Source organism: Chiloscyllium plagiosum, unplaced genomic scaffold (genome assembly GCF_037043375.1).
Source record: "Chiloscyllium plagiosum isolate Xiang-an unplaced genomic scaffold, Cpla_swu_hap1 HiC_scaffold_25, whole genome shotgun sequence".
NCBI classification, from domain to species: domain Eukaryota; kingdom Metazoa; phylum Chordata; class Chondrichthyes; order Orectolobiformes; family Hemiscylliidae; genus Chiloscyllium; species Chiloscyllium plagiosum.
In genome coordinates, this window is record NW_028270163.1 from 33,886,092 (window position 1) to 33,913,002 (window position 26,911).

General features: G+C 59.3%; 1 protein-coding gene across 1 annotated transcript in view; it reads left to right on the forward strand.

The window, feature by feature from the left end:
* The window catches only part of dus1l (dihydrouridine synthase 1-like (S. cerevisiae)), a 110,089-nt gene that overhangs the window by 17,101 nt on the left and 66,077 nt on the right, over positions 1–26,911 (forward strand). Inside the window, exon 2 of the mRNA XM_043714710.2 lies at positions 26,580–26,828. Coding sequence (XP_043570645.1) covers positions 26,592–26,828 — 237 coding nt within the window. The 5' untranslated portion in view covers positions 26,580–26,591. The remainder of the gene's footprint in view (positions 1–26,579; positions 26,829–26,911) is intronic.

The following is a 26,911-nucleotide window of genomic DNA, read 5'->3' on the forward strand; positions in this document are numbered from 1 at the left end:
GGAGAGTGGGGTGTGTGTGTGAGGGAGAGTGGGGTGTCTGTGTGAGGGAGAGTGGGGGTGGGTGTGTGAGGGAGAGTGGGGTGTGTGTGTGAGGGAGAGTGGGTGTGTGTGTGAGGGAGAGTGGGGTGTGTGTGAGGGAGAGTGGGGTGTGTGTGTGAGGGAGAGTGGGGTGTGTGTGTGAGGGAGAGTGGGGTGTGTGTGTGAGGGAGAGTGGGGTGTGTGTGTGAGGGGAGTGGGGTGTGTGTGTGTGAGGGAGAGTGGGGTGTGTGTGTGAGGGAGAGTGGGGTGTGTGTGTGAGGGAGAGTGGGGTGTGTGTGTGAGGGAGAGTGGGGTGTGTGTGAGGGAGAGTGGGGTGTGTGTGTGAGAGGGGGGGGGGGTGTGTGGGAGAGTGGGGTGTGTGTGTGAGGGAGAGTGGGGTGTGTGTGTGAGGGAGAGTGGGGTGTGTGTGTGTGAGTGAGTGGGGTGTGTGTGTGTGAGTGAGTGGGGTGTGTGTGTGTGAGTGAGTGGGGTGTGTGTGTGTGAGGTGAGTGGGGTGTGTGTGTGTGAGTGAGTGGGGGTGTGTGTGAGTGAGTGGGGTGTGTGTGTGAGTGAGTGGGGTGTGTGTGAGGGAGAGTGGGGTGTGTGTGTGTGAGGGAGAGTGGGGTGTGTGTGTGTGAGGGAGAGTGGGGTGTGTGTGTGTGAGGGAGAGTGGGGTGTGTGTGTGTGAGGGAGAGTGGGGTGTGTGTGTGTGAGGGAGAGTGGGGTGTGTGTGTGTGAGGGAGAGTGGGGTGTGTGTGTGTGAGGGAGAGTGGGTGTGTGTGTGTGAGGGAGAGTGGGGTGTGTGTGTGAGGGAGAGTGGGGTGTGTGTGTGTGAGGGAGAGTGGGGTGTGTGTGTGTGAGGAGAGTGGGGTGTGTGTGAGGGAGAGTGGGGTGTGTGTGTGTGAGGGAGAGTGGGGTGTGTGTGTGAGGGAGAGTGGGGTGTGTGTGTGTGAGGGAGAGTGGGGTGTGTGTGTGTGAGGGAGAGTGGGTGTGTGTGTGTGTGAGGGAGAGTGGGGTGTGTGTGTGAGGGAGAGTGGGGTGTGTGTGTGAGGGAGAGTGGGTGTGTGTGTGTGTGAGGGAGAGTGGGGTGTGTGTGTGTGAGTGAGTGGGGTGTGTGTGAGTGAGTGGGGTGTGTGTGAGGGAGAGTGGGGTGTGTGTGAGGGAGTGTGGGGTGTGTGTGTGTGAGGGAGAGTGGGGTGTGTGTGTGTGAGGGAGAGTGGTGTGTGTGTGTGTGTGAGGGAGAGTGGGGTGTGTGTGTGAGGGAGAGAGGGGTGTGTGTGTGAGGGGGAGTGGGTGTGTGTGTGTGTGAGGGAGAGTGGGGTGTGTGTGTGTGAGTGAGTGGGGTGTGTGTGAGTGAGTGGGGTGTGTGTGAGGAGAGTGGGGTGTGTGAGGGAGTGTGGGGTGTGTGTGTGTGAGGGAGAGTGGGGTGTGTGTGTGTGAGGGAGAGTGGTGTGTGTGTGTGTGAGGGAGAGTGGTGTGTGTGTGTGTGAGGGAGAGTGGTGTGTGTGTGAGGGAGAGTGGGGTGTGTGTGTGAGGGAGAGTGGTGTGTGTGTGAGGGAGAGTGGGTGTGTGTGTGAGGGAGAGTGGTGTGTGTGTGAGGGGGAGTGGGGTGTGTGTGTGTGAGGGAGAGTGGGGTGTGTGAGGGAGAGTGGGGTGTGTGTGTGAGTGAGTGGGGTGTGTGTGAGGGGGAGTGGGGTGTGTGTGTGTGAGGGAGAGTGGGGTGTGTGAGGGGAGAGTGGGTGTGTGAGGGAGAGTGGGGTGTGTGTGAGTGAGTGGGGTGTGTGTGAGTGAGTGGGGTGTGTGTGAGTGAGTGGGGTGTGTGTGAGGGTGAGTGGGGTGTGTGTGAGGGAGAGTGGGGTGTGTGTGTGTGAGGGAGAGTGGGGTGTGTGTGTGTGTGAGGGAGAGTGGGGTGTGTGTGTGTGTGAGGGAGAGTGGGGTGTGTGTGTGTGAGTGAGTGGGGTGTGTGTGTGAGTGAGTGGGGTGTGTGTGAGTGAGTGGGGTGTGTGAGGGAGTGAGGGAGAGTGGGGTGTGTGTGTGTGAGTGGGGTGTGTGTGTGTGAGTGAGTGGGGTGTGTGTGAGTGAGTGGGGTGTGTGTGAGGGAGAGTGGGGTGTGTGAGGGAGTGTGGGGTGTGTGTGTGTGAGGGAGAGTGGGGTGTGTGTGTGAGGGAGAGTGGTGTGTGTGTGTGTGTGAGGGAGAGTGGGGTGTGTGTGTGAGGAGAGAGGGGTGTGTGTGTGAGGGGGAGTGGGGTGTGTGTGTGTGTGAGGGAGAGTGGGGTGTGTGTGTGTGAGTGAGTGGGGTGTGTGTGAGTGAGTGGGGTGTGTGTGAGGGAGAGTGGGGTGTGTGAGGGAGTGTGGGGTGTGTGTGTGTGAGGGAGAGTGGGGTGTGTGTGTGTGAGGGAGAGTGGTGTGTGTGTGTGTGAGGGAGAGTGGTGTGTGTGTGTGTGAGGGAGAGTGGTGTGTGTGTGAGGGAGAGTGGGGTGTGTGTGTGAGGGAGAGTGGTGTGTGTGTGAGGGAGAGTGGGGTGTGTGTGTGAGGGAGAGTGGTGTGTGTGTGAGGGGGAGTGGGGTGTGTGTGTGTGTGAGGGAGAGTGGGGTGTGTGAGGGAGAGTGGGGTGTGTGTGTGAGTGAGTGGGGTGTGTGTGAGGGGGAGTGGGGTGTGTGTGTGTGTGAGGGAGAGTGGGGTGTGTGAGGGAGAGTGGGGTGTGTGAGGGAGAGTGGGGTGTGTGTGAGTGAGTGGGGTGTGTGTGAGTGAGTGGGTGTGTGTGAGTGAGTGGGGTGTGTGTGAGGGTGAGTGGGGTGTGTGTGAGGGAGAGTGGGGTGTGTGTGTGTGAGGGAGAGTGGGGTGTGTGTGTGTGTGAGGGAGAGTGGGGTGTGTGTGTGTGTGAGGGAGAGTGGGGTGTGTGTGTGTGAGTGAGTGGGGTGTGTGTGAGTGAGTGGGGTGTGTGAGGGAGTGAGGGAGAGTGGGGTGTGTGTGTGTGAGTGGGGTGTGTGTGTGAGAGTGAGTGGGGTGTGTGTGAGTGAGTGGGGTGTGTGGGAGGGAGAGTGGGGGTGTGTGTGGGAGGGAGAGTGGGGTGTGTGTGGGAGGGAGAGTGGGGTGTGTGTGTGAGGGAGAGTGGGGAGTGTGTGTGAGGGAGAGTGGTGTGTGTGTGTGAGGGAGAGTGGGGTGTGTGTGTGTGTGAGGGAGAGTGGGGTGTGTGTGTGTGTGAGTGAGAGTGGGGTGTGTGTGTGAGTGAGAGTGGGGTGTGCGTGTGTGTGAAGGAGGGTGTGTGCGTGTGTGTGAGGGAGAGTGGGGTGTCTGTGTGAGGGAGAGTGGGGGTGTGTGTGGGAGGGAGAGTGGGGGTGTGTGTGGGAGGGAGAGTGGGGGTGTGTGTGGGAGGGAGAGTGGGGGTGTGTGTGGGAGGGAGAGTGGGGGTGTGTGTGGGAGGGAGAGTGGGGGTGTGTGTGGGAGGGAGAGTGGGGTGTGTGTGGGAGGGAGAGTGGGGGTGTGTGTGGGAGGGAGAGTGGGGAGTGTGTGTGAGGGAGAGTGGGGAGTGTGTGTGAGGGAGAGTGGGGTGTGTGTGTGTGTGTGAGTGAGAGTGGGGTGTGTGTGTGTGTGTGTGTGAAGGAGGGTGTGTGCGTGTGTGTGAGGGAGAGTGGGGTGTGTGTGTGAGGGAGAGTGGGGTGTCTGTTTGAGGGAGAGTGGGGTGTGTGTGTGTGAGGGAGAGTGCGGTGTGTGTGTGAGGGAGAGTGCGGTGTGTGTGTGAGGGAGAGTGGGGTGTGTGTGTGAGGGAGAGTGGGGTATGTGTGTGAGGGAGAGTGGGGTGTGTGTGTGAGGGAGAGTGGGGTGTGTGTGTGAGGGAGAGTGGGGTGTGTGTGTGAGGGAGAGTGGGGTGTGTGTGTGAGGGAGAGTGGGGTGTGTGTGTGAGGGAGAGTGGGGTGTGTGTGTGAGGGAGAGTGGGGTGTGTGTGTGAGGGAGAGTGGGGTGTGTGTGTGTGTGAGGGAGAGTGGGGTGTGTGTGTGTGAGGGAGAGTGGGGTGTGTGTGTGAGGGAGAGTGCGGTGTGTGTGTGAGGGAGAGTGGGGGTGTGTGTGGGAGGGAGAGTGGGGGTGTGTGTGGGAGAGTGGGGGTGTGTGTGGGAGGGAGAGTGGGTGTGTGTGTGAGGGAGAGTGGGGTGTGTGTGTGAGGGAGAGTGGGGTGTGTGTGTGAGGGAGAGTGGTGTGTGTGTGAGGGAGAGTGGGGTGTGTGTGTGAGGGAGAGTGGTGTGTGTGTGAGGGGGAGTGGGGTGTGTGTGTGTGAGGGAGAGTGGGGTGTGTGAGGGAGAGTGGGGTGTGTGTGTGAGTGAGTGGGGTGTGTGTGAGGGGGAGTGGGGTGTGTGTGTGTGTGAGGGAGAGTGGGGTGTGTGAGGGAGAGTGGGGTGTGTGTGAGTGAGTGGGGTGTGTGTGAGGGAGAGTGGGGTGTGTGTGTGTGAGGGAGAGTGGGGTGTGTGTGTGTGTGAGGGAGAGTGGGGTGTGTGTGTGAGGGAGAGTGGTGTGTGTGTGAGGGAGAGTGGGGTGTGTGTGTGAGGGAGAGTGGTGTGTGTGTGAGGGAGAGTGGGGTGTGTGTGAGTGAGTGGGGTGTGTGTGAGGGAGAGTGGGGTGTGTGTGTGTGAGGGAGAGTGGGGTGTGTGTGTGTGAGGGAGAGTGGGGTGTGTGTGTGAGGGAGAGTGGTGTGTGTGTGAGGGGGAGTGGGTGTGTGTGTGTGTGAGGGGGAGTGGGGTGTGTGTGTGTGTGAGGGGGAGTGGGGTGTGTGTGTGTGTGAGGGGGAGTGGGGGTGTGTGTGTGTGTGAGGGAGAGTGGGGTGTGTGTGTGAGGGAGAGTGGGGTGTGTGTGTGAGGGAGAGTGGGGTGTGTGTGTGAGGGAGAGTGGGGTGTGTGTGTAAGGGAGAGTGGTTGTGTGTGTGTGAGGAAGAGTGGTGTGTGTGTGTGTGAGGGAGAGTGGGGTGTGTGTCTGAGGGAGAGTGGGGTGTGTGTGTGTGTGAGGAAGAGTGGTGTGTGTGTGTGTGTGAGGGAGAGTGGGGTGTGTGTGGGAGGGAGAGTGGGGGTGTGTGTGGGAGGGAGAGTGGGGGTGTGTGTGGAGGGAGAGTGGGGGTGTGTGTGGGAGGGAGAGTGGGGGTGTGTGTGTGGAGGGAGAGTGGGGTGTGTGTGTGGGAGGGAGAGTGGGGGTGTGTGTGGGAGGGTGAGTGGGGTGTGTGTGGGAGGGAGAGTGGGGTGTGTGTGTGTGAGGGAGAGTGGGGGTGTGTGTGTGTGAGGGAGAGTGGGGTGTGTGTGTGTGTGTGTGAGGGAGAGTGGGGTGTGTGTGTGTGAAGGAGGGTGTGTGTGTGTGAGGGAGAGTGGGGTGTGTGTGTGTGAAGGAGAGTGGGGTGTGTGTGTGTGAGGGAGAGTGGGGTGTGTGTGTGTGTGAGGGAGAGTGAGGTGTGCGTGTGAGGGAGAGTGGGGTGTGTGTGTGTGAGGGAGAGTGGGGTGTGTGTGTATGTGAGGGAGAGTGGGGTGTGTGTGTGAGGGAGAGTGGGGTGTGTGTGTGAGGGAGAGTGGGGTGTGTGTGTGAGGGAGAGTGGGGTGTGTGTGTGAGGGAGAGTGGGGTGTGTGTGTGAGGGAGAGTGGGGTGTGTGTGTGTGTGAGGGAGAGTGGGGTGTGTGTGTGTGAGGGAGAGTGGGGTGTGTGTGTGAGGGAGAGTGGGGTGTGTGTGAGAGGGTGAGTGGGGTGTGTGTGTGAGGGAGAGTGGGGTGTGTGTGTGAGGGAGAGTGGGGTGTGTGTGTGAGGGAGAGTGGGGTGTGTGTGTGAGGGAGAGTGGGGTGTGTGTGTGAGGGAGAGTGGGGTGTGTGTGTGTGAGGGAGAGTGGGGTGTGTGTGTGTGAGGGAGAGTGGGGTGTGTGTGTGAGTGAGTGGGGTGTGTGTGAGTGAGTGGGGTGTGTGTGAGTGAGTGGGGTGTGTGTGAGTGAGTGGGGTGTGTGTGAGTGAGTGGGGTGTGTGTGAGTGAGTGGGGTGTGTGTGAGTGAGTGGGGTGTGTGTGAGTGAGAGTCGGGTGTGTGTGTGTGAGGGAGAGTGGGGTGTGTGTGTGTGAGGGAGAGTGGGGTGTGTGTGTGTGAGGGAGAGTGGGGTGTGTGTCTGTGAGGGAGAGTGGGGTGTGTGTGTGTGAGGGAGAGTGGTGTGTGTGTGTGTGAGGGAGAGTGGTGTGTGTGTGTGTGAGGGAGAGTGGGGTGTGTGTGTGAGGGAGAGTGGGGTGTGTGTGTGAGGGAGAGTGGGGTGTGTGTGTGAGGGAGAGTGGTGTGTGTGTGAGGGGGAGGGGTGTGTGTGTGTGTGTGAGAGGGAGAGTGGTGTGTGTGTGAAGGGGAGGGGGTGTGTGTGTGTGTGAGAGGGAGAGTGGGGTGTGTGTGTGTGTGAGAGGGAGAGTGGGGTGTGTGTGAGAGGGAGAGTGGGGTGTGTGTGTGAGGGAGAGTGGGGTGTGTGTGTGAGGGAGAGTGGGGTGTGTGTGTGAGGGAGAGTGGGGTGTGTGTGTGATGGAGAGTGGGGTGTGTGTGTGAGGGGGAGTGGGGTGTGTGTGAGGGGGAGTGGGGTGTGTGTGAGGGAGAGTGGGGTGTGTGTGAGTGAGTGGGGTGTGTGTGAGTGAGTGGGGTGTGTGTGAGGGAGAGTGGGGTGTGTGTGTGTGAGGGAGAGTGGGGTGTGTGTGTGTGTGAGGGAGAGTGGGGTTTGTGTGTGAGGGAGAGTGGGGTGTGTGTGTGAGGGAGAGTGGTGTGTGTGTGAGGGAGAGTGGTGTGTGTGTGAGGGGGAGTGGGGTGTGTGTGTGAGGGGGAGTGGGGTGTGTGTGTGTGTGAGGGAGAGTGGGGTGTGTGTGTGTGTGTGAGGGAGAGTGGGGTGTGTGTGAGGGAGAGTGGGGTGTGTGTGTGTGTGTGAGGGAGAGTGGGGTGTGTGTGAGTGAGAGTGGGGTGTGTGTGTGTGTGTGAGGGAGAGTGGGGTGTGTGTCTGAGGGAGAGTGGGGGTGTTTGTGTGAGGGAGAGTGGTGTGTGTGTGAGGAAGAGTGGTGTGTGTGTGTGTGAGGAAGAGTGGTGTGTGTGTGTGTGAGGGAGAGTGGGGAGTGTGTGAGAGGGAGAGTGGTGTGTGTGTGAGGGGGAGGGGTGTGTGTGTGTGTGTGAGAGGGAGAGTGGGGTGTGTGTGTGTGTGAGAGGGAGAGTGGGGTGTGTGTGAGAGGGAGAGTGGGGTGTGTGTGAGAGGGAGAGTGGGGTGTGTGTGTGAGGGAGAGTGGGGTGTGTGTGTGAGGGAGAGTGGGGTGTGTGTGTGAGGGGGAGTGGTGTGTGTGTGAGGGGGAGTGGGGTGTGTGTGAGGGAGAGTGGGGTGTGTGTGAGTGAGTGGGGTGTGTGTGAGTGAGTGGGGTGTGTGTGAGTGAGTGGGGTGTGTGTGAGGGAGAGTGGGGTGTGTGTGTGTGAGGGAGAGTGGGGTGTGTGTGTGTGTGAGGGAGAGTGGGGTGTGTGTGTGAGGGAGAGTGGGGTGTGTGTGTGAGGGAGAGTGGTGTGTGTGTGAGGGAGAGTGGTGTGTGTGTGAGGGAGAGTGGTGTGTGTGTGAGGGGGAGTGGGGTGTGTGTGTGTGTGAGGGGGAGTGGGGTGTGTGTGTGTGTGAGGGAGAGTGGGGTGTGTGTGTGTGTGTGAGGGAGAGTGGGGTGTGTGTGAGGGAGAGTGGGGTGTGTGTGTGTGTGTGAGGGAGAGTGGGGTGTGTGTCTGAGGGAGAGTGGGGGTGTTTGTGTGAGGGAGAGTGGTGTGTGTGTGAGGAAGAGTGGTGTGTGTGTGTGTGAGGAAGAGTGGTGTGTGTGTGTGTGTGTGTGAGGGAGAGTGGGGTGTGTGTGTGAGGGAGAGTGGGGTGTCTGTGTGTGTGGGAGGGAGAGTGGGGGTGTGTGTGGGAGGGAGAGTGGGGGTGTGTGTGGGAGGGAGAGTGGGGGTGTGTGTGGGAGGGAGAGTGGGGGTGTGTGTGGGAGGGAGAGTGGGGGTGTGTGTGGGAGGGAGAGTGGGGGTGTGTGTGGGAGGGTGAGTGGGGTGTGTGTGTGAGGGAGAGTGGGGTGTGTGTGTGAGGGAGAGGGGTGTGTGTGTGTGTGAGGGAGAGTGGGGTGTGTGTGTGTGTGAGGGAGAGTGGGGTGTGTGTGTGTGTGTGTGAGGGAGAGTGGGGTGTGTGTGTGTGAAGGAGGGTGTGTGTGTGTGAAGTAGAGTGGGGTGTGTGTGTCTGAGGGAGAGTGGGGTGTGTGTGTGTGAGGGAGAGTGGGGTGTGCGTGTGTGAGGGAGAGTGGGGTGTGCGTGTGAGAGGGAGAGTGGGGTGTGCGTGTGAGGGAGAGTGGGGTGTGCGTGTGAGGGAGAGTGGGGTGTGTGTGTGAGGGAGAGTGGGGTGTGTGTGTGAGGGAGAGTGGGGTGTGTGTGTATGTGTGGGAGAGTGGGGTGTGTGTGTGTGAGGGAGAGTGGTGTGTGTGTGTGAGGGAGAGTGGGGTGTGTGTGTGAAGGAGAGTGGGGTGTGTGTGTGAGGGAGAGTGGGGTGTGTGTCTGAGGGAGAGTGGGGTGTGTGTGTGTGTGTGAGGGAGAGTGGGGTGTGTGTGAGGAAGAGTGGTGTGTGTGTGTGTGAGGGAGAGTGGGGTGTGTGTGTGAGGGAGAGTGGGGTGAGTGTGTGAGGGAGAGTGGGGGTGTGTGTGTGAGGGAGAGTGGGGGTGTGTGTGTGAGGGAGAGTGGGGTGTGTGTGTGAGGGAGAGTGGGGTGTGTGTGTGAGGGAGAGTGGGGTGTGTGAGGGAGAGTGGGGTGTGTGTGTGAGGGAGAGTGGGGTGTGTGTGTGTTTGAGGGTGGGGTGTGTGTGTGTGTGAGAGTGGGGTGTGTGTGTGTGTGAGAGTGGGGTGTGTGTGTGTGTGTGAGAGGGTGTGTGTGGTGTGTGTGTGAGAGTGGTGTGTGTGAGAGGGAGAGTGGGGTGTGTGTGTGTGTGAGGGTGTGTGTGGTGTGTGTGTGTGTGTGTGTGTGAGAGTTGGGTGTGTGTGAGAGGGAGAGTGGGGTGTGTGTGTGTGTGAGGGTGTGTGTGGTGTGTGTGTGTGTGTGAGGGAGAGTGGGGTGTGTGTGTGAGAGAGGGAGAGTGGGGTGTGTGTGTGTGTGAGGGAGAGTGGGGTGTGTGGGTGTGTGTGAGGGAGAGTGGGGTGTGTGTGTGAGGGAGAGTGGGGTGTGTGTGTGAGGGAGAGTGGGGGTGTGTGTGTGAGGGAGAGTGGGGGTGTGTGTGTGAGGGAGAGTGGGGGTGTGTGTGTGAGGGAGAGTGGGGTGTGTGTGTGAGGGAGAGTGGTGTGTGTGTGTGTGAGGGAGAGTGGTGTGTGTGAGGGAGAGTGGGGTGTGTGTGTGAGGGAGAGTGGGGTGTGTGTGTGTTTGAGGGTGGGGTGTGTGTGTGTGTGAGAGTGGGGTGTGTGTGTGTGTGAGAGTGGGGTGTGTGTGTGTGTGAGAGGGTGTGTGTGGTGTGTGTGTGAGAGAGGGAGAGTGGGGTGTGTGTGTGAGGGTGTGTGTGTGTGTGAGGGTGAGTGGGGTGTGTGTGTGAGAGAGGGAGTGTGGGGTGTGTGTGTGTGAGGGAGAGTGGGGTGTGTGTGTGTGAGGGAGAGTGGGGTGTGTGTGTGTGAGGGAGAGTGGGGTGTGTGTGTGTGTGTGTGAGGGTGTGTGTGGTGTGTGTGTGTGAGGGAGAGTGGGGTGTGTGTGAGGGAGAGTGGGGTGTGTGTGAGGGAGAGTGGGGTGTGTGTGTGAGGGAGAGTGGGGTGTGTGTGTGAGGGAGAGTGGGGTGTGTGCGTGAGGGAGAGTGGGGTGTGTGCGTGAGGGAGAGTGGGGTGTGTGCGTGAGGGAGAGTGGGGTGTGTGTGTGAGGGAGAGTGGGGTGTGTGTGTGAGGGAGAGTGGTGTGTGTGTGTGAGGAAGAGTGGTGTGTGTGTGTGTGTGAGGGAGAGTGGGGTGTGTGTGTGAGGGAGAGTGGGGTGTGTGTCTGAGGGAGAGTGGGGTGTGTGTGTGTGTGAGGAAGAGTGGTGTGTGTGTGTGTGTGAGGGAGAGTGGGGTGTGTGTGGGAGGGAGAGTGGGGGTGTGTGTGGGAGGGAGAGTGGGGGTGTGTGTGGGAGGGAGAGTGGGGGTGTGTGTGGGAGGGTGAGTGGGGTGTGTGTGTGAGGGAGAGTGGGGTGTGTGTGTGTGAGGGAGAGTGGGGTGTGTGTGTGTGTGAGGGAGAGTGGGGTGTGTGTGTGTGTGAGGGAGAGTGGGGTGTGTGTGTGTGTGTGTGAGGGAGAGTGGGGTGTGTGTGTGTGAGGGAGAGTGGGGTGTGTGTGTGTGAAGGAGAGTGGGGTGTGTGTGTGTGAGGGAGAGTGGGGTGTGTGTGTGTGTGAGGGAGAGTGAGGTGTGCGTGTGAGGGAGAGTGGGGTGTGTGTGTGTGAGGGAGAGTGGGGTGTGTGTGTATGTGAGGGAGAGTGGGGTGTGTGTGTGAGGGAGAGTGGGGTGTGTGTGTGAGGGAGAGTGGGGTGTGTGTGTGAGGGAGAGTGGGGTGTGTGTGTGAGGGAGAGTGGGGTGTGTGTGTGAGGGAGAGTGGGGTGTGTGTGTGAGGGAGAGTGGGGTGTGTGTGTGAGGGAGAGTGGGGTGTGTGTGTGTGTGAGGGAGAGTGGGGTGTGTGTGTGTGTGAGGGAGAGTGGGGTGTGTGTGTGTGAGGGAGAGTGGGGTGTGTGTGTGAGGGAGAGTGGGGTGTGTGTGAGAGGGTGAGTGGGGTGTGTGTGTGAGGGAGAGTGGGGTGTCTGTGTGAGGGAGAGTGGGGTGTGTGTGTGAGGGAGAGTGGGGTGTGTGTGTGAGGGAGAGTGGGGTGTGTGTGTGAGGGAGAGTGGGGTGTGTGTGTGTGAGGGGGAGTGGGGTGTGTGTGTGTGAGGGAGAGTGGGGTGTGTGTGTGTGAGAGAGTGGGGTGTGTGTGTGTGAGTGAGTGGGGTGTGTGTGAGTGAATGGGGTGTGTGTGAGTGAGTGGGGTGTGTGTGAGTGAGAGTGGGGTGTGTGTGTGTGAGGGAGAGTGGGGTGTGTGTGTGTGAGGGAGAGTGGGGTGTGTGTGTGTGAGGGAGAGTGGGGTGTGTGTGTGTGAGGGAGAGTGGTGTGTGTGTGTGTGAGGGAGAGTGGTGTGTGTGAGGGAGAGTGGGGTGTGTGTGTGAGGGAGAGTGGGGTGTGTGTGTGAGGGAGAGTGGGGTGTGTGTGTGAGGGAGAGTGGGGTGTGTGTGTGAGGGAGAGTGGTGTGTGTGTGAGGGAGAGTGGTGTGTGTGTGAGGGAGAGTGGTGTGTGTGTGAGGGGGAGTGGGGTGTGTGTGTGTGTGAGGGGGAGTGGGGTGTGTGTGTGTGTGAGGGAGAGTGGGGTGTGTGTGTGTGTGTGAGGGAGAGTGGGGTGTGTGTGAGGGAGAGTGGGGTGTGTGTGTGTGTGTGAGGGAGAGTGGGGTGTGTGTCTGAGGGAGAGTGGGGGTGTTTGTGTGAGGGAGAGTGGTGTGTGTGTGAGGAAGAGTGGTGTGTGTGTGTGTGAGGAAGAGTGGTGTGTGTGTGTGTGTGTGTGAGGGAGAGTGGGGTGTGTGTGTGAGGGAGAGTGGGGTGTCTGTGTGTGTGGGAGGGAGAGTGGGGGTGTGTGTGGGAGGGAGAGTGGGGGTGTGTGTGGGAGGGAGAGTGGGGGTGTGTGTGGGAGGGAGAGTGGGGGTGTGTGTGGGAGGGAGAGTGGGGGTGTGTGTGGGAGGGAGAGTGGGGGTGTGTGTGGGAGGGTGAGTGGGGTGTGTGTGTGAGGGAGAGTGGGGTGTGTGTGTGAGGGAGAGGGGTGTGTGTGTGTGTGAGGGAGAGTGGGGTGTGTGTGTGTGTGAGGGAGAGTGGGGTGTGTGTGTGTGTGTGTGAGGGAGAGTGGGGTGTGTGTGTGTGAAGGAGGGTGTGTGTGTGTGAAGTAGAGTGGGGTGTGTGTGTCTGAGGGAGAGTGGGGTGTGTGTGTGTGAGGGAGAGTGGGGTGTGCGTGTGTGAGGGAGAGTGGGGTGTGCGTGTGAGAGGGAGAGTGGGGTGTGCGTGTGAGGGAGAGTGGGGTGTGCGTGTGAGGGAGAGTGGGGTGTGTGTGTGAGGGAGAGTGGGGTGTGTGTGTGAGGGAGAGTGGGGTGTGTGTGTATGTGTGGGAGAGTGGGGTGTGTGTGTGTGAGGGAGAGTGGTGTGTGTGTGAAGGAGAGTGGGGTGTGTGTGTGAGGGAGAGTGGGGTGTGTGTCTGAGGGAGAGTGGGGTGTGTGTGTGTGTGTGAGGGAGAGTGGGGTGTGTGTGAGGAAGAGTGGTGTGTGTGTGTGTGAGGGAGAGTGGGGTGTGTGTGTGAGGGAGAGTGGGGTGAGTGTGTGAGGGAGAGTGGGGGTGTGTGTGTGAGGGAGAGTGGGGGTGTGTGTGTGAGGGAGAGTGGGGTGTGTGTGTGAGGGAGAGTGGGGTGTGTGAGGGAGAGTGGGGTGTGTGTGTGAGGGAGAGTGGGGTGTGTGTGTGTTTGAGGGTGGGGTGTGTGTGTGTGTGAGAGTGGGGTGTGTGTGTGTGTGAGAGTGGGGTGTGTGTGTGTGTGTGAGAGGGTGTGTGTGGTGTGTGTGTGAGAGTGGTGTGTGTGAGAGGGAGAGTGGGGTGTGTGTGTGTGTGAGGGTGTGTGTGGTGTGTGTGTGTGTGTGTGTGAGAGTTGGGTGTGTGTGAGAGGGAGAGTGGGGTGTGTGTGTGTGTGAGGGTGTGTGTGGTGTGTGTGTGTGTGTGAGGGAGAGTGGGGTGTGTGTGTGAGAGAGGGAGAGTGGGGTGTGTGTGTGTGTGAGGGAGAGTGGGGTGTGTGGGTGTGTGTGAGGGAGAGTGGGGTGTGTGTGTGAGGGAGAGTGGGGTGTGTGTGTGAGGGAGAGTGGGGGTGTGTGTGAGGGAGAGTGGGGGTGTGTGTGTGAGGGAGAGTGGGGGTGTGTGTGTGAGGGAGAGTGGGGTGTGTGTGTGAGGGAGAGTGGTGTGTGTGTGTGTGAGGGAGAGTGGTGTGTGTGAGGGAGAGTGGGGTGTGTGTGTGAGGGAGAGTGGGGTGTGTGTGTGTTTGAGGGTGGGGTGTGTGTGTGTGTGAGAGTGGGGTGTGTGTGTGTGTGAGAGTGGGGTGTGTGTGTGTGTGAGAGGGTGTGTGTGGTGTGTGTGTGAGAGAGGGAGAGTGGGGTGTGTGTGTGAGGGTGTGTGTGTGTGTGAGGGTGAGTGGGGTGTGTGTGTGAGAGAGGGAGTGTGGGGTGTGTGTGTGTGAGGGAGAGTGGGGTGTGTGTGTGTGAGGGAGAGTGGGGTGTGTGTGTGTGAGGGAGAGTGGGGTGTGTGTGTGTGTGTGAGGGTGTGTGTGGTGTGTGTGTGTGAGGGAGAGTGGGGTGTGTGTGAGGGAGAGTGGGGTGTGTGTGAGGGAGAGTGGGGTGTGTGTGTGAGGGAGAGTGGGGTGTGTGTGTGAGGGAGAGTGGGGTGTGTGCGTGAGGGAGAGTGGGGTGTGTGCGTGAGGGAGAGTGGGGTGTGTGTGTGAGGGAGAGTGGGGTGTGTGTGTGAGGGAGAGTGGTGTGTGTGTGTGAGGAAGAGTGGTGTGTGTGTGTGTGTGAGGGAGAGTGGGGTGTGTGTGTGAGGGAGAGTGGGGTGTGTGTCTGAGGGAGAGTGGGGTGTGTGTGTGTGTGAGGAAGAGTGGTGTGTGTGTGTGTGTGAGGGAGAGTGGGGTGTGTGTGGGAGGGAGAGTGGGGGTGTGTGTGGGAGGGAGAGTGGGGGTGTGTGTGGGAGGGAGAGTGGGGGTGTGTGTGGGAGGGTGAGTGGGGTGTGTGTGTGAGGGAGAGTGGGGTGTGTGTGTGTGAGGGAGAGTGGGGTGTGTGTGTGTGTGAGGGAGAGTGGGGTGTGTGTGTGTGTGAGGGAGAGTGGGGTGTGTGTGTGTGTGTGTGAGGGAGAGTGGGGTGTGTGTGTGTGAGGGAGAGTGGGGTGTGTGTGTGTGAAGGAGAGTGGGGTGTGTGTGTGTGAGGGAGAGTGGGGTGTGTGTGTGTGTGAGGGAGAGTGAGGTGTGCGTGTGAGGGAGAGTGGGGTGTGTGTGTGTGAGGGAGAGTGGGGTGTGTGTGTATGTGAGGGAGAGTGGGGTGTGTGTGTGAGGGAGAGTGGGGTGTGTGTGTGAGGGAGAGTGGGGTGTGTGTGTGAGGGAGAGTGGGGTGTGTGTGTGAGGGAGAGTGGGGTGTGTGTGTGAGGGAGAGTGGGGTGTGTGTGTGAGGGAGAGTGGGGTGTGTGTGTGTGTGAGGGAGAGTGGGGTGTGTGTGTGTGTGAGGGAGAGTGGGGTGTGTGTGTGTGAGGGAGAGTGGGGTGTGTGTGTGAGGGAGAGTGGGGTGTGTGTGTGAGGGAGAGTGGGGTGTGTGTGAGAGGGTGAGTGGGGTGTGTGTGTGAGGGAGAGTGGGGTGTGTGTGTGAGGGAGAGTGGGGTGTGTGTGTGAGGGAGAGTGGGGTGTGTGTGTGAGGGAGAGTGGGGTGTGTGTGTGTGAGGGGGAGTGGGGTGTGTGTGTGTGAGGGAGAGTGGGGTGTGTGTGTGTGAGTGAGTGGGGTGTGTGTGAGTGAATGGGGTGTGTGTGAGTGAGTGGGGTGTGTGTGAGTGAGAGTGGGGTGTGTGTGTGTGAGGGAGAGTGGTGTGTGTGTGTGAGGGAGAGTGGGGTGTATGTGTGTGAGGGAGAGTGGTGTGTGTGTGTGTGAGGGAGAGTGGTGTGTGTGAGGGAGAGTGGGGTGTGTGTGTGAGGGAGAGTGGGGTGTGTGTGTGAGGGAGAGTGGTGTGTGTGTGAGGGGGAGGGGAGAGTGGGGTGTGTGTGTGAGGGAGAGTGGGGTGTGTGTGTGAGGGAGAGTGGGGGTGTGTGTGTGAGGGAGAGTGGGGGTGTGTGTGTGAGGGAGAGTGGGGTGTGTGTGTGAGGGAGAGTGGTGTGTGTGTGAGGGGGAGTGGGGTGTGTGTGTGAGAGTGGGGTGTGTGTGTGTGTGAGAGTGGGGTGTGTGTGTGTGAGAGTGGGGTGTGTGTGTGTGTGAGGGTGAGGGGTGTGTGTGTGAGAGAGGGAGAGTGGGGTGTGTGTGTGTGTGAGGGTGTGTGTGGTGTGTGTGTGTGTGAGGGAGAGTGGGGTGTGTGTGTGTGAGGGAGAGTGGGGTGTGTGTGTGTGAGGGGAGTGGGGTGTGTGTGTGTGAGGGAGAGTGGGGTGTGTGTGTGTGAGGGAGAGTGGGGTGTGTGTGTGTGTGTGTGAGGGAGAGTGGGGTGTGTGTGTGTGTGTGAGAGGGAGAGTGGGGTGTGTGTGTGTGTATGTGAGGGAGAGTGTGGTGTGTGTGTGTCTGAGTGAGGGAGAGTGGGGGTGTGTGTGTGAGGGAGAGTGGGGGTGTGTGTGTGAGGGAGAGTGGGTGTGTGTGTGTGATGGAGAGTGGGGGTGTGTGTGTGAGGGAGAGTGGGGGTGTGTGTGTGAGGGAGAGTGGGGGTGTGTGTGGGAGGGAGAGTGGGGGTGTGTGTGGGAGGGAGAGTGGGGGTGTGTGTGGGAGGGAGAGTGGGGTGTGTGTGTGAGGGAGAGTGGGGTGTGTGTGTGAGGGAGAGTGGGGTGTGTGTGAGGGAGAGTGGGGTGTGTGTGTGTGTGTGTGTGTGTGAGAGTGGGGTGTGTGTGTGTGTGTGAGAGTGGGGTGTGTGTGTGTGTGAGAGTGGGGTGTGTGTGTGTGTGTGAGAGTGGGGTGTGTGTGAGAGTGGGGTGTGTGTGAGAGTGGGGTGTGTGTGTGAGGGAGAGTGGGGTGTGTGTGTGTGAGGGAGAGTGGGTGTGTGTGAGGGAGAGTGGGTGTGTGTGAGAGGGAGAGTGGTGTGTGTGTGTGTGAGAGAGGGAGAGTGGGGTGTGTGTGTGTGTGAGGGTGTGTGTGGTGTGTGTGTGAGGGTGAGTGGGGTGTGTGTATGTGTGAGGGTGAGTGGGGTGTGTGTGTGTGTGAGGGTGAGTGGGGTGTGTGTGTGAGAGAGGGAGAGTGGGGTGTGTGTGTGTGTGAGGGAGAGTGGGGTGTGTGTGTGTGTGAGGGAGAGTGGGGTGTGTGTGAGGGAGAGTGGGGTGTGTGTGTGAGGGAGAGTGGGGTGTGTGTGTGAGGGAGAGTGGGGTGTGTGTGTGAGGGAGAGTGGGGTGTGTGTGTGAGGGAGAGTGGGGTGTGTGTGTGAGGGAGAGTGGGGTGTGTGTGTGAGGGAGAGTGGGGTGTGTGTGTGAGGGAGAGTGGGGTGTGTGTGTGAGGGAGAGTGGGGTGTGTGTGTGTGAGGGAGAGTGGGGTGTGTGTGTGTGTGTGAGGGAGAGTGGGGTGTGTGTGTGTGTGTGAGGGAGAGTGGGGGTGTGTGTGTGTGAGGGAGAGTGGGGGTGTGTGTGTGAGGGAGAGTGGGGGTGTGTGTGAGAGGGAGAGTGGGGGGGTGTGTGTGAGGGTGAGTGGTGTGTGTGTGTGTGAGGGTGAGTGGTGTGTGTGTGTGTGAGGGTGAGTGGTGTGTGTGTGTGAGGGTGAGTGGTGTGTGTGTGTGAGGGTGAGTGGTGTGTGTGTGTGAGGGTGAGTGGTGTGTGTGTGTGTGAGAGGGTGTGTGGTGTGAGGGTGAGTGGTGTGTGTGTGTGTGAGGGTGAGTGGTGTGTGTGTGGGAGGGAGAGTGGGGTGTGTGTGGGAGGGAGAGTGGGGTGTGTGTGGGAGGGAGAGTGGGGTGTGTGTGGGAGGGAGAGTGGGGTGTGTGTGGGAGGGCGAGTGGGGTGTGTGTGGGAGGGCGAGTGGGGTGTGTGTGGGAGGGCGAGTGGGGTGTGTGTGGGAGGGTGTGTGGGGTGTGTGTGTGTGAGGGTGAGTGGGGTGTGTGTGAGGGTGAGTGGGGTGTGTGTGTGTGAGGGTGAGTGGGGTGTGTGTGAGGGTGAGTGGGGTGTGTGTGTGGGAGAGGGTGAGTGGGGTGTGTGTATGGGAGAGGGAGAGTGGGGTGTGTGTGTGGGAGGGAGAGTGGGGTGTGTGTGTGGGAGGGAGAGTGGGGTGTGTGTGTGGGAGGGAGAGTGGGGTGTGTGTGTGAGGGTGAGTGGTGTGTGTGTGTGTGAGGGTGAGTGGTGTGTGTGAGGGTGAGTGGTGTGTGTGTGTGTGTGTGTGTGAGGGTGAGTGGTGTGTGTGTGTGAGGGTGAGTGGTGTGTGTGTGTGTGTGTGTGTGAGAGGGTGAGTGGTGTGTGTGTGAGGGTGAGTGGTGTGTGTGTGTGTGTGTGTGTGTGTGGGTGAGTGGTGTGTGTGTGTGAGGGTGAGTGGTGTGTGTGTGTGTGTGTGTGTGTGTGAGGGTGAGTGGTGTGTGTGTGTGAGGGTGAGTGGTGTGTGTGTGTGTGTGTGTGAGAGGGTGAGTGGTGTGTGTGTGAGGGTGAGTGGTGTGTGTGTGTGTGTGAGGGTGAGTGGTGTGTGTGTGGGAGGGAGAGTGGGGTGTGTGTGGGTGGGAGAGTGGGGTGTGTGTGGGAGGGAGAGTGGGGTGTGTGTGGGAGGGAGAGTGGGGTGTGTGTGGGAGGGAGAGTGGGGGTGTGTGTGGGAGGGAGAGTGGGGTGTGTGTGGGAGGGAGAGTGGGGTGTGTGTGGGAGGGAGAGTGGGGTGTGTGTGGGAGGGAGAGTGGGGTGTGTGTGGGAGGGAGAGTGGGGTGTGTGTGGGAGGGCGAGTGGGGTGTGTGTGTGTGAGGGTGTGTGGGGTGTGTGTGTGTGAGGGTGAGTGGGGTGTGTGTGAGGGTGAGTGGGATGTGTGTGTGTGTGAGGGTGAGTGGGGTGTGTGTGAGGGTGAGTGGGGTGTGTGTGTGGGAGAGGGTGAGTGGGGTGTGTGTGTGGGTGAGGGAGAGTGGGGTGTGTGTGTGGGAGGGCGAGTGGGGTGTGTGTGTGGGAGGGAGAGTGGGGTGTGTGTGTGAGGGTGTGTGGGGTGTGTGTGTGTGAGGGTGAGTGGGGTGTGTGTGAGGGTGAGTGTGGTGTGTGTGTGTGAGGGTGAGTGGGGTGTGTGTGTGGGAGGGAGAGTGGGGTGTGTGTGTGAGGGTGTGTGGGGTGTGTGTGTGTGAGGGTGAGTGGGGTGTGTGTGAGGGTGAGTGGGGTGTGTGTGTGTGAGGGTGAGTGGGGTGTGTGTGAGGGTGAGTGGGGTGTGTGTGTGGGAGAGGGTGAGTGGGGTGTGTGTGTGGGAGGGAGAGTGGGGTGTGTGTGGGAGGGAGAGTGGGGTGTGTGTGTGGGAGGTAGAGTGGGGTGTGTGTGTGGGAGGGAGAGTGGGGTGTGTGTGTGGGAGGGAGAGTGGGGTGTGTGTGGGAATGGAGAGTGGGGTGTGTGTGGGAGGGAGAGTGGGGTGTGTGTGGGAGGGAGAGTGGGGGTGTGTGTGGGAGGGAGAGTGGGGGTGTGTGTGGGAGGGAGAGTGGGGGTGTGTGTGGGAGGGAGATTGGGGGTTGTGTGGGAGGGCGAGTGGGGTGTGTGTGGGAGGGCGAGTGGGGTGTGTGTGGGAGGGCGAGTGGGGTGTGTGTGGGAGGGTGTGTGGGGTGTGTGTGTGTGAGGGTGAGTGGGGTGTGTGTGAGGGTGAGTGGGGTGTGTGTGTGTGAGGGTGAGTGGGGTGTGTGTGAGGGTGAGTGGGGTGTGTGTGTGGGAGAGGGTGAGTGGGGTGTGTGTGTGGGAGAGGGAGAGTGGGGTGTGTGTGTGGGAGGGAGAGTGGGGTGTGTGTGTGGGAGGGAGAGTGGGGTGTGTGTGTGGGAGGGAGAGTGGGGTGTGTGTGTGGGAGGGAGAGTGGGGTGTGTGTGTGGGAGGGAGAGTGGGGTGTGTGTGTGAGGGTGAGTGGTGTGTGTGAGGGTGAGTGGTGTGTGTGTGTGTGTGTGTGTGTGAGGGTGAGTGGTGTGTGTGTGTGAGGGTGAGTGGTGTGTGTGTGTGTGTGTGAGAGGGTGAGTGGTGTGTGTGTGAGGGTGAGTGGTGTGTGTGTGTGTGTGTGTGTGTGTGTGAGGGTGAGTGGTGTGTGTGTGTGAGGGTGAGTGGTGTGTGTGTGTGTGAGAGGGTGAGTGGTGTGTGTGTGAGGGTGAGTGGTGTGTGTGTGAGGGTGAGTGGTGTGTGTGTGGGAGGGAGAGTGAGGTGTGTGTGGGTGGGAGAGTGGGGTGTGTGTGGGAGGGAGTGGGGTGTGTGTGGGAGGGAGAGTGGGGTGTGTGTGGGAGGGAGAGTGGGGGTGTGTGTGGGAGGGAGAGTGGGGTGTGTGTGGGAGGGAGAGTGGGGTGTGTGTGGGAGGGAGAGTGGGGTGTGTGTGGGAGGGAGAGTGGGGTGTGTGTGGGAGGGAGAGTGGGGTGTGTGTGGGAGGGCGAGTGGGGTGTGTGTGTGAGGGTGTGTGGGGTGTGTGTGTGTGAGGGTGAGTGGGGTGTGTGTGAGGGTGAGTGGGATGTGTGTGAGTGTGAGGGTGAGTGGGGTGTGTGTGTGGGAGAGGGTGAGTGGGGTGTGTGTGTGGGTGAGGGAGAGTGGGGTGTGTGTGTGGGAGGGCGAGTGGGGTGTGTGTGTGGGAGGGAGAGTGGGGTGTGTGTGTGAGGGTGTGTGGGGTGTGTGTGAGGGTGAGTGGGGTGTGTGTGTGTGAGGGTGAGTGGGGTGTGTGTGTGTGAGGGTGAGTGGGGTGTGTGTGTGTGAGGGTGAGTGGGGTGTGTGTGAGGGTGAGTGGGGTGTGTGTGTGGGAGAGGGTGAGTGGGGTGTGTGTGTGGGAGGGAGAGTGGGGTGTGTGTGTGAGGGTGTGTGGGGTGTGTGTGTGTGAGGGTGAGTGGGGTGTGTGTGAGGGTGAGTGGGGTGTGTGTGTGTGAGGGTGAGTGGGGTGTGTGTGAGGGTGAGTGGGGTGTGTGTGTGGGAGAGGGTGAGTGGGGTGTGTGTGTGGGAGGGAGAGTGGGGTGTGTGTGGGAGGGAGAGTGGGGTGTGTGTGTGGGAGGGAGAGTGGGGTGTGTGTGTGGGAGGGAGAGTGGGGTGTGTGTGTGGGAGGGAGAGTGGGGTGTGTGTGTGGGAGGGAGAGTGGGGTGTGTGTGTGGGAGGGAGAGTGGGGTGTGTGTGTGGGAGGGAGAGTGGGGTGTGTGTGTGGGAGGGAGAGTGGGGTGTGTGTGTGGGAGGGAGAGTGGGGTGTGTGTGTGGGAGGGAGAGTGGGGTGTGTGTGTGAGAGAGGGAGAGTGGGGTGTGTGTGTGAGAGAGGGAGAGTGGGGTGTGTGTGTGTGAGGGTGTGAGTGGGGTGTGTGTGTGTGAGAGAGGGAGAGTGGGGTGTGTGTGTGTGAGGGTGTGTGTGGTGTGTGTGTGTGTGAGGGTGAGTGGGGTGTGTGTGTGAGAGAGGGAGAGTGGGGTGTGTGTGTGTGAGGGAGAGTGGGGTGTGTGTGTGTGTGTGTGAGGGAGAGTGGGGTGTGTGTGTGAGGGAGAGTGGGGTGTGTGTGTGTGAGGGAGAGTGGGGTGTGTGTGTGTGAGGGAGAGTGGGGTGTGTGTGTGTGAGGGAGAGTGGGGTGTGTGTGTGTGTGAGGGAGAGTGGGGTGTGTGTGGGTGTGTGTGGTGTGTGTGTGTGTGAGGGTGTGTGTGGTGTGTGTGTGTGTGAGGGTGAGTGGGGTGTGTGTGTGTGAGAGAGGGAGAGTGGGGTGTGTGTGTGTGTGTGAGGGTGTGTGTGGTGTGTGTGTGTGTGAGGGTGTGTGTGGTGTGTGTGTGTGTGAGGGTGAGTGGTGTGTGTGTGTGAGAGAGGGAGAGTGGGGTGTGTGTGTGTGAGGGAGAGTGGGGTGTGTGTGTGTATGTGTGAGGGAGAGTGGGGTGTGTGTGTGAGGGAGAGTGGGGTGTGTGTGTGAGGGAGAGTGGGGTGTGTGTGTGTGTGTGAGGGAGAGTGGGGTGTGTGTGTGAGGGAGAGTGGGGTGTGTGTGTGTGTGTGTGAGGGAGAGTGGGGGTGTGTGTGGGAGGGAGAGTGGGTATGTGTGTGGGACGGAGAGTGGTGTGTGTGTGTGAGGGTGAGTGGTGTGTGTGTGTGTGTGAGGGTGAGTGGTGTGTGTGAGGGTGAGTGGTGTGTGTGTGTGTGAGGGTGAGTGGTGTGTGTGTGTGTGAGGGTGTGTGTGGTGTGTGTATGTGTGAGGGTGAGTGGGGTGTGTGTGTGAGAGAGGGAGAGTGGGGTGTGTGTGTGTGAGGGAGAGTGGGGTGTGTGTGTGTGTGTGTGTGAGGGAGAGTGGGGTGTGTGTGTGAGGGAGAGTGGGGTGTGTGTGTGAGGGAGAGTGGGGTGTGTGTGTGTGAGGGAGAGTGGGTGTGTGTGTGTGTGTGTGTGAGGGAGAGTGGGGTGTGTGTGTGTGTGAGGGAGAGTGGGGGTGTGTGTGGGAGGGAGAGTGGGGGTGTGTGTGGGAGGGAGAGTGGGGGTGTGTGTGTGAGGGAGAGTGGGGTGTGTGTGTGAGGGTGAGTGGTGTGTGTGTGTGTGTGTGAGGGTGAGTGGTGTGTGTGTGTGTGTGTGAGGTTGAGTGGTGTGTGTGTGTGTGTGTGAGGGTGAGTGGTGTGTGTGTGAGGGTGTGTGTGTGTGTGTGAGGGTGAGTGGTGTGTGTGTGTGTGAGGGTGAGTGGTGTGTGTGTGTGTGTGTGTGAGGGTGAGTGGTGTGTGTGTGTGTGAGGGTGAGTGGTGTGTGTGTGTGTGTGTGAGGGTGAGTGGTGTGTGTGTGAGGGAGAGTGTGGTGTGTGTGGGAGGGAGAGTGGGGTGTGTGTGGGAGGGAGAGTGGGGTGTGTGTGGGAGGGAGAGTGGGGTGTGTGTGGGAGGGAGAGTGGGGTGTGTGTGGGAGGGAGAGTGGGGGTGTGTGTGGGAGGGAGATTGGTGGTTGTGTGGGAGGGCGAGTGGGGTGTGTGTGGGAGGGCGAGTGGGGTGTGTGTGAGAGGGCGAGTGGGGTGTGTGTGTGAGGGTGTGTGTGTGTGTGTGTGAGTGGGGTGTGTGTGTGGGAGGGAGAGTGGGGTGTGTGTGTGGGAGAGAGAGTGGGGTGTGTGTGTGGGAGGGAGAGTGGGGTGTGTGTGTGGGAGGGAGAGTGGGGTGTGTGTGTGGGAGGGAGAGTGGGGTGTGTGTGTGGGAGGGAGAGTGGGGTGTGTGTGTGGGAGGGAGAGTGGGGTGTGTGTGTGGTAGGGAGAGTGGGGTGTGTGTGTGGGAGGGAGAGTGGGGTGTGTGTGTGGGAGGGAGAGTGGGGTGTGTGTGTGGGAGGGAGAGTGGGGTGTGTGTGTGGGAGGGAGAGTGGGGTGTGTGGGAGGGAGAGTGGGGTGTGTGGGAGGGAGAGTGGGGTGTGTGTGAGAGGGAGAGTGGTGTGTGTGTGTGAGGGTGTGTGTGTGTGTGAGGGTGTGTGTGTGTGTGAGGGTGAGTGGGGTGTGTGTGTGAGAGAGGGAGAGTGGTGTGTGTGTGTGTGTGAGGGTGTGTGTGTGTGTGTGTGAGGGTGAGTGGGGTGTGTGTGTGTGAGGGTGAGTGGGGTGAGTGTGTGAGAGAGGGAGAGTGTGGTGTGTGTGTGTGTGAAGGTGTGTGTGTGTGTGAGGGTGTGTGTGTGTGTGAGGGTGTGTGTGTGTGTGAGGGTGAGTGGGGTGTGTGTGTGAGAGAGGGAGAGTGGTGTGTGTGTGTGTGTGAGGGTGTGTGTGGTGTGTGTGTGTGTGAGGGTGAGTGGGGTGTGTGTGTGTGAGGGTGAGTGGGGTGTGTGTGTGAGAGAGGGAGAGTGGGGTGTGTGTGTGTGTTGGAGAGTGGGGTGTGTGTGTGTGAGGGAGAGTGGGGTGTGTGTGTGTGTGTGTGAGGGAGATTGGGGTGTGTGTGTGAGGGAGAGTGGGGTGTGTGTGTGAGGGAGAGTGGGGTGTGTGTGTGAGGGAGAGTGGGGTGTGTGTGTGTGTGAGGGAGAGTGGGGTGTGTGTGTGTGTGTGTGGGAGGGAGAGTGGGGGTGTGTGTGGGAGGGAGAGTGGGGGTGTGTGTGGGAGGGAGAGTGGGGGTGTGTGTGGGAGGGAGAGTGGGGTGTGTGTGTGAGGGTGAGTGGTGTGTGTGTGTGAGGGTGAGTGGTGTGTGTGTGTGTGTGTGAGGGTGAGTGGTGTGTGTGTGGGAGGGAGAGTGGGGTGTGTGTGAGGGAGAGTGGGGTGTGTGTGAGAGGGAGAGTGGGGTGTGTGTGAGAGGGAGAGTGGGGTGTGTGTGAGAGGGAGAGTGGTGTGTGTGAGAGGGAGAGTGGTGTGTGTGTGTGTGTGAGGGTGTGTGGTGTGTGTGTGTGTTTGAGGGTGAGTGGGGTGTGTGTGTGAGAGAGGGAGAGTGGTGTGTGTGTGTGTGTGTGAGGGTGAGTGGGGTGTGTGTGTGAGAGAGGGAGAGTGGGGTGTGTGTGTGTGAGGGAGAGTGGGGTGTGTGTGTGTGTGTGAGGGAGAGTGGGGTGTGTGTGTGAGGGAGAGTGGGGTGTGTGTGTGAGGGAGAGTGGGGTGTGTGTGTGTGTGAGGGAGAGTGGGGTGTGTGTGTGTGTGAGGGAGAGTGGGGTGTGTGTGTGTGTGTGTGGGAGGGAGAGTGGGGGTGTGTGTGGGAGGGAGAGTGGGGGTGTGTGTGGGAGGGAGAGTGGGGGTGTGTGTGGGAGGGAGAGTGGGGGTGTGTGTGGGAGGGAGAGTGGGGTGTGTGTGAGGGTGAGTGGTGTGTGTGTGTGTGTGTGTGAGGGTGAGTGGTGTGTGTGTGTGTGTGTGTGAGGGTGAGTGGTGTGTGTGTGTGAGGGTGAGTGGTGTGTGTGTGTGTGAGGGTGAGTGGTGTGTGTGTGTGTGTGAGGGTGAGTGGTGTGTGTGTGAGGGTGAGTGGTGTGTGTGTGTGTGTGTGAGGGTGAGTGGTGTGTGTGTGAGGGTGAGTGGTGTGTGTGTGAGGGTGAGTGGTGTGTGTGAGGGTGAGTGGTGTGTGTGTGTGAGGGTGAGTGGTGTGTGTGTGTGAGGGAGAGTGGGGTGTGTGTGGGAGGGAGAGTGGGGTGTGTGTGGGAGGGAGAGTGGGGTGTGTGTGGGAGGGGGAGTGGGGTGTGTGTGGGAGGGGGAGTGGGGTGTGTGTGGGAGGGAGAGTGGCGGTGTGTGTGGGAGGGAGATTGGGGGTTGTGTGGGAGGGAGATTGGGGGTTGTGTGGGAGGGCGAGGGGGGTTGTGTGGGAGGGCGAGTGGGGTGTGTGTGTGAGGGTGAGTGGTGTGTGTGTGTGAGGGAGAGTGGGGTGTGTGTGTGAGGGAGAGTGGGGTGTGTGTGGGAGGGAGAGTGGGGTGTGTGTGGGAGGGGGAGTGGGGTGTGTGTGGGAGGGAGAGTGGGGGTGTGTGTGGGAGGGAGATTGGGGGTTGTGTGGGAGGGGGATTGGGGGTTGTGTGGGAGGGGGATTGGGGGTTGTGTGGGAGGGCGAGTGGGGTGTGTGTGGGAGGGCGAGTGGGGTGTGTGTGAGAGGGCGAGTGGGGTGTGTGTGTGAGGGTGTGTGGGGTGTGTGTGTTTGAGGGTGAGTGGGGTGTGTGTGTGTGTGAGTGGGGTGTGTGTGTGTTTGTGAGGGTGTGTGTGTGTGTGAGGGTGAGTGGGGTGTGTGTGAGGGTGAGTGGGGTGTGTGTGAGGGTGAGTGGGGTGTGTGTGTGGGAGAGGGAGAGTGGGGTGTGTGTGTGGGAGAGGGAGAGTGGGGTGTGTGTGGGAGAGGGAGAGTGTGTGTGTGGGAGGGAGAGTGGGGTGTGTGTGTGGGAGGGAGAGTGGGGTGTGTGTGTGGGAGGGAGAGTGGGGTGTGTGTGTGGGAGGTAGAGTGGGGTGTGTGTGTGGGAGGGAGAGTGGGGTGTGTGTGTGAGGGAGAGTGGGGTGTGTGTGGGAGGGAGAGTGGGGTGTGTGTGGGAGGGGGAGTGGGGTGTGTGTGGGAGGGAGAGTGGGGGTGTGTGTGGGAGGGAGATTGGGGGTTGTGTGGGAGGGAGATTGGTGTTTGTGTGGGAGGGCGAGTGGGGTGTGTGTGGGAGGGCGAGTGGGGTGTGTGTGAGAGGGCGAGTGGGGTGTGTGTGTGAGGGTGTGTGGGGTGTATGTGTGTGAGGGTGAGTGGGGTGTGTGTGTGTGTGTGTGAGTGTGAGTGGGGTGTGTGTGTGTGTGAGGGTGTGTGTGTGTGTGAGGGTGAGTGGGGTGTGTGTGAGGGTGAGTGGGGTGTGTGTGAGGGTGAGTGGGGTGTGTGTGTGGGAGAGGGAGAGTGGGGTGTGTGTGTGGGAGAGGGAGAGTGGGGTGTGTGTGGGAGAGGGAGAGTGTGTGTGTGGGAGGGAGAGTGGGGTGTGTGTGTGGGAGGGAGAGTGGGGTGTGTGTGTGGGAGGGAGAGTGGGGTGTGTGTGTGGGAGGTAGAGTGGGGTGTGTGTGTGGGAGGGAGAGTGGGGTGTGTGTGTGGGAGGGAGAGTGGGGTGTGTGTGTGGGAGGGAGAGTGGGGTGTGTGTGTGGGAGGGAGAGTGGGGTGTGTGGGAGGGTGGGAGAATGGAGGGGGAGAGCCTGTGTGTGAAGGAGAGCGGGGTGTGTGTGTGTGTGTTGTGAGGGTGGGTGAATGGAGGTGGAGTGTGTGTGTGTTTGGGAGAGAGAGTGGGGTGAGTGTGTGTTTGTGAGGCAGAGCCAGGCAGAGTGGGGTTGTGTGTGAGAGGGCGAACCAGGGAGAGTGGGGTTGTGTGTGTGTGTCGGAGGTAGAGTGGGTGTGTGTGTTTTTGTGTGTGTGCGAGGGAGAGTTGGGTGTCTGTTTTTGTGTGTGTGGGAGGGAGAGTGGGGTGTGTGTGTGTGAGAGGGAGAGTTGGTGGGTGAGTCTGTTTTTGTGTGTGCATAGAAAGGAGAATAGGGGTGTGTGTGTGAGTGAGAGGAAGGGAGAGTGGGGTGTGTATGGGTGCAGTGGATTTAAGCAATACTGTATGACTGAGTACATAGTCTAGGCCTGGCATATCTAACCTCCAATTCACAGTTTGAAATCGTACCTGTGAATTCCTTTCATTTGCCCCATGAGCCCCACTGTGGATTTTTCTGTTCTTTGTTCATTTATGCACAAAGATCAATTCCATATTGATAATTTTCAAAGTTTCGGGTCAAGAGACTCTTATGTGTCTGCTTCAGGTTTGTCATGAATTCCAGTCAAGGAATTTGCTTTCCTGGCTTGTCAGACTGAGGTTTGAAGAGCTGAGCTTGAAGCTTCCCAGTTTGTGTTGTGGTGACTTAACTGGGAAGAAAATGATGATAATCACGGCCCATTGTTCCACAAGCCTTCAGAACATGTATAATTATATAGTTACCAATGTGACTGTTAAAATGTCCAATTTGCCTGACTGACTGCTTCTCAGGACAAAAGTAAATCTCACATGGTTTCTTTAGTAACAAAAAAAACCCAATTTATTGTAACACGCATATCTTTAACAAGAAACAGTGAAACAAAAGGGTTTCTAATTTATATAACATGAACTATATTCCTTCTAAATCCTAGTGAGCTATCTTGTGTCAGATTTGAAATTGTTCATAATAAAAGTAGGAGTGAAATTTCCAGATAAACATGGTCCAAATTTCATATGTACTGTTATTGGATAGCCAGCTCTTGTTCAGCAATCTCTGTCATAGTGATCTGATATTCATGATTATTAAGACCAGGAGTTTAGGATTTCTTTTCAAACACTATTTTGCAACTCCTGCAGGCCAGTGCCAGGATGCCAAAACTTCATGGGTTTGATTTCTGGAAGACCACACTGAACAGTGCTCGATATGTGGTTGCTCCAATGGTGGATCAGAGTGAGCTTGCATGGAGGTTACTCAGTCGTCGACATGGTGCCCACCTTTGTTACACTCCCATGCTTCATGCCCAGGTATTTGTCCGGGATGCAAACTACAGGAAGGAGAACTTGTATAACGAGGTGAATGCGGAGGATCGACCATTAGTTGTTCAGGTATGGTGTCAGCTGTAGCAGTAATAGGATTAAATTATCTCATTAATGCAACAGGGCCCATGCTTTGCAATTGAAGATTCTCC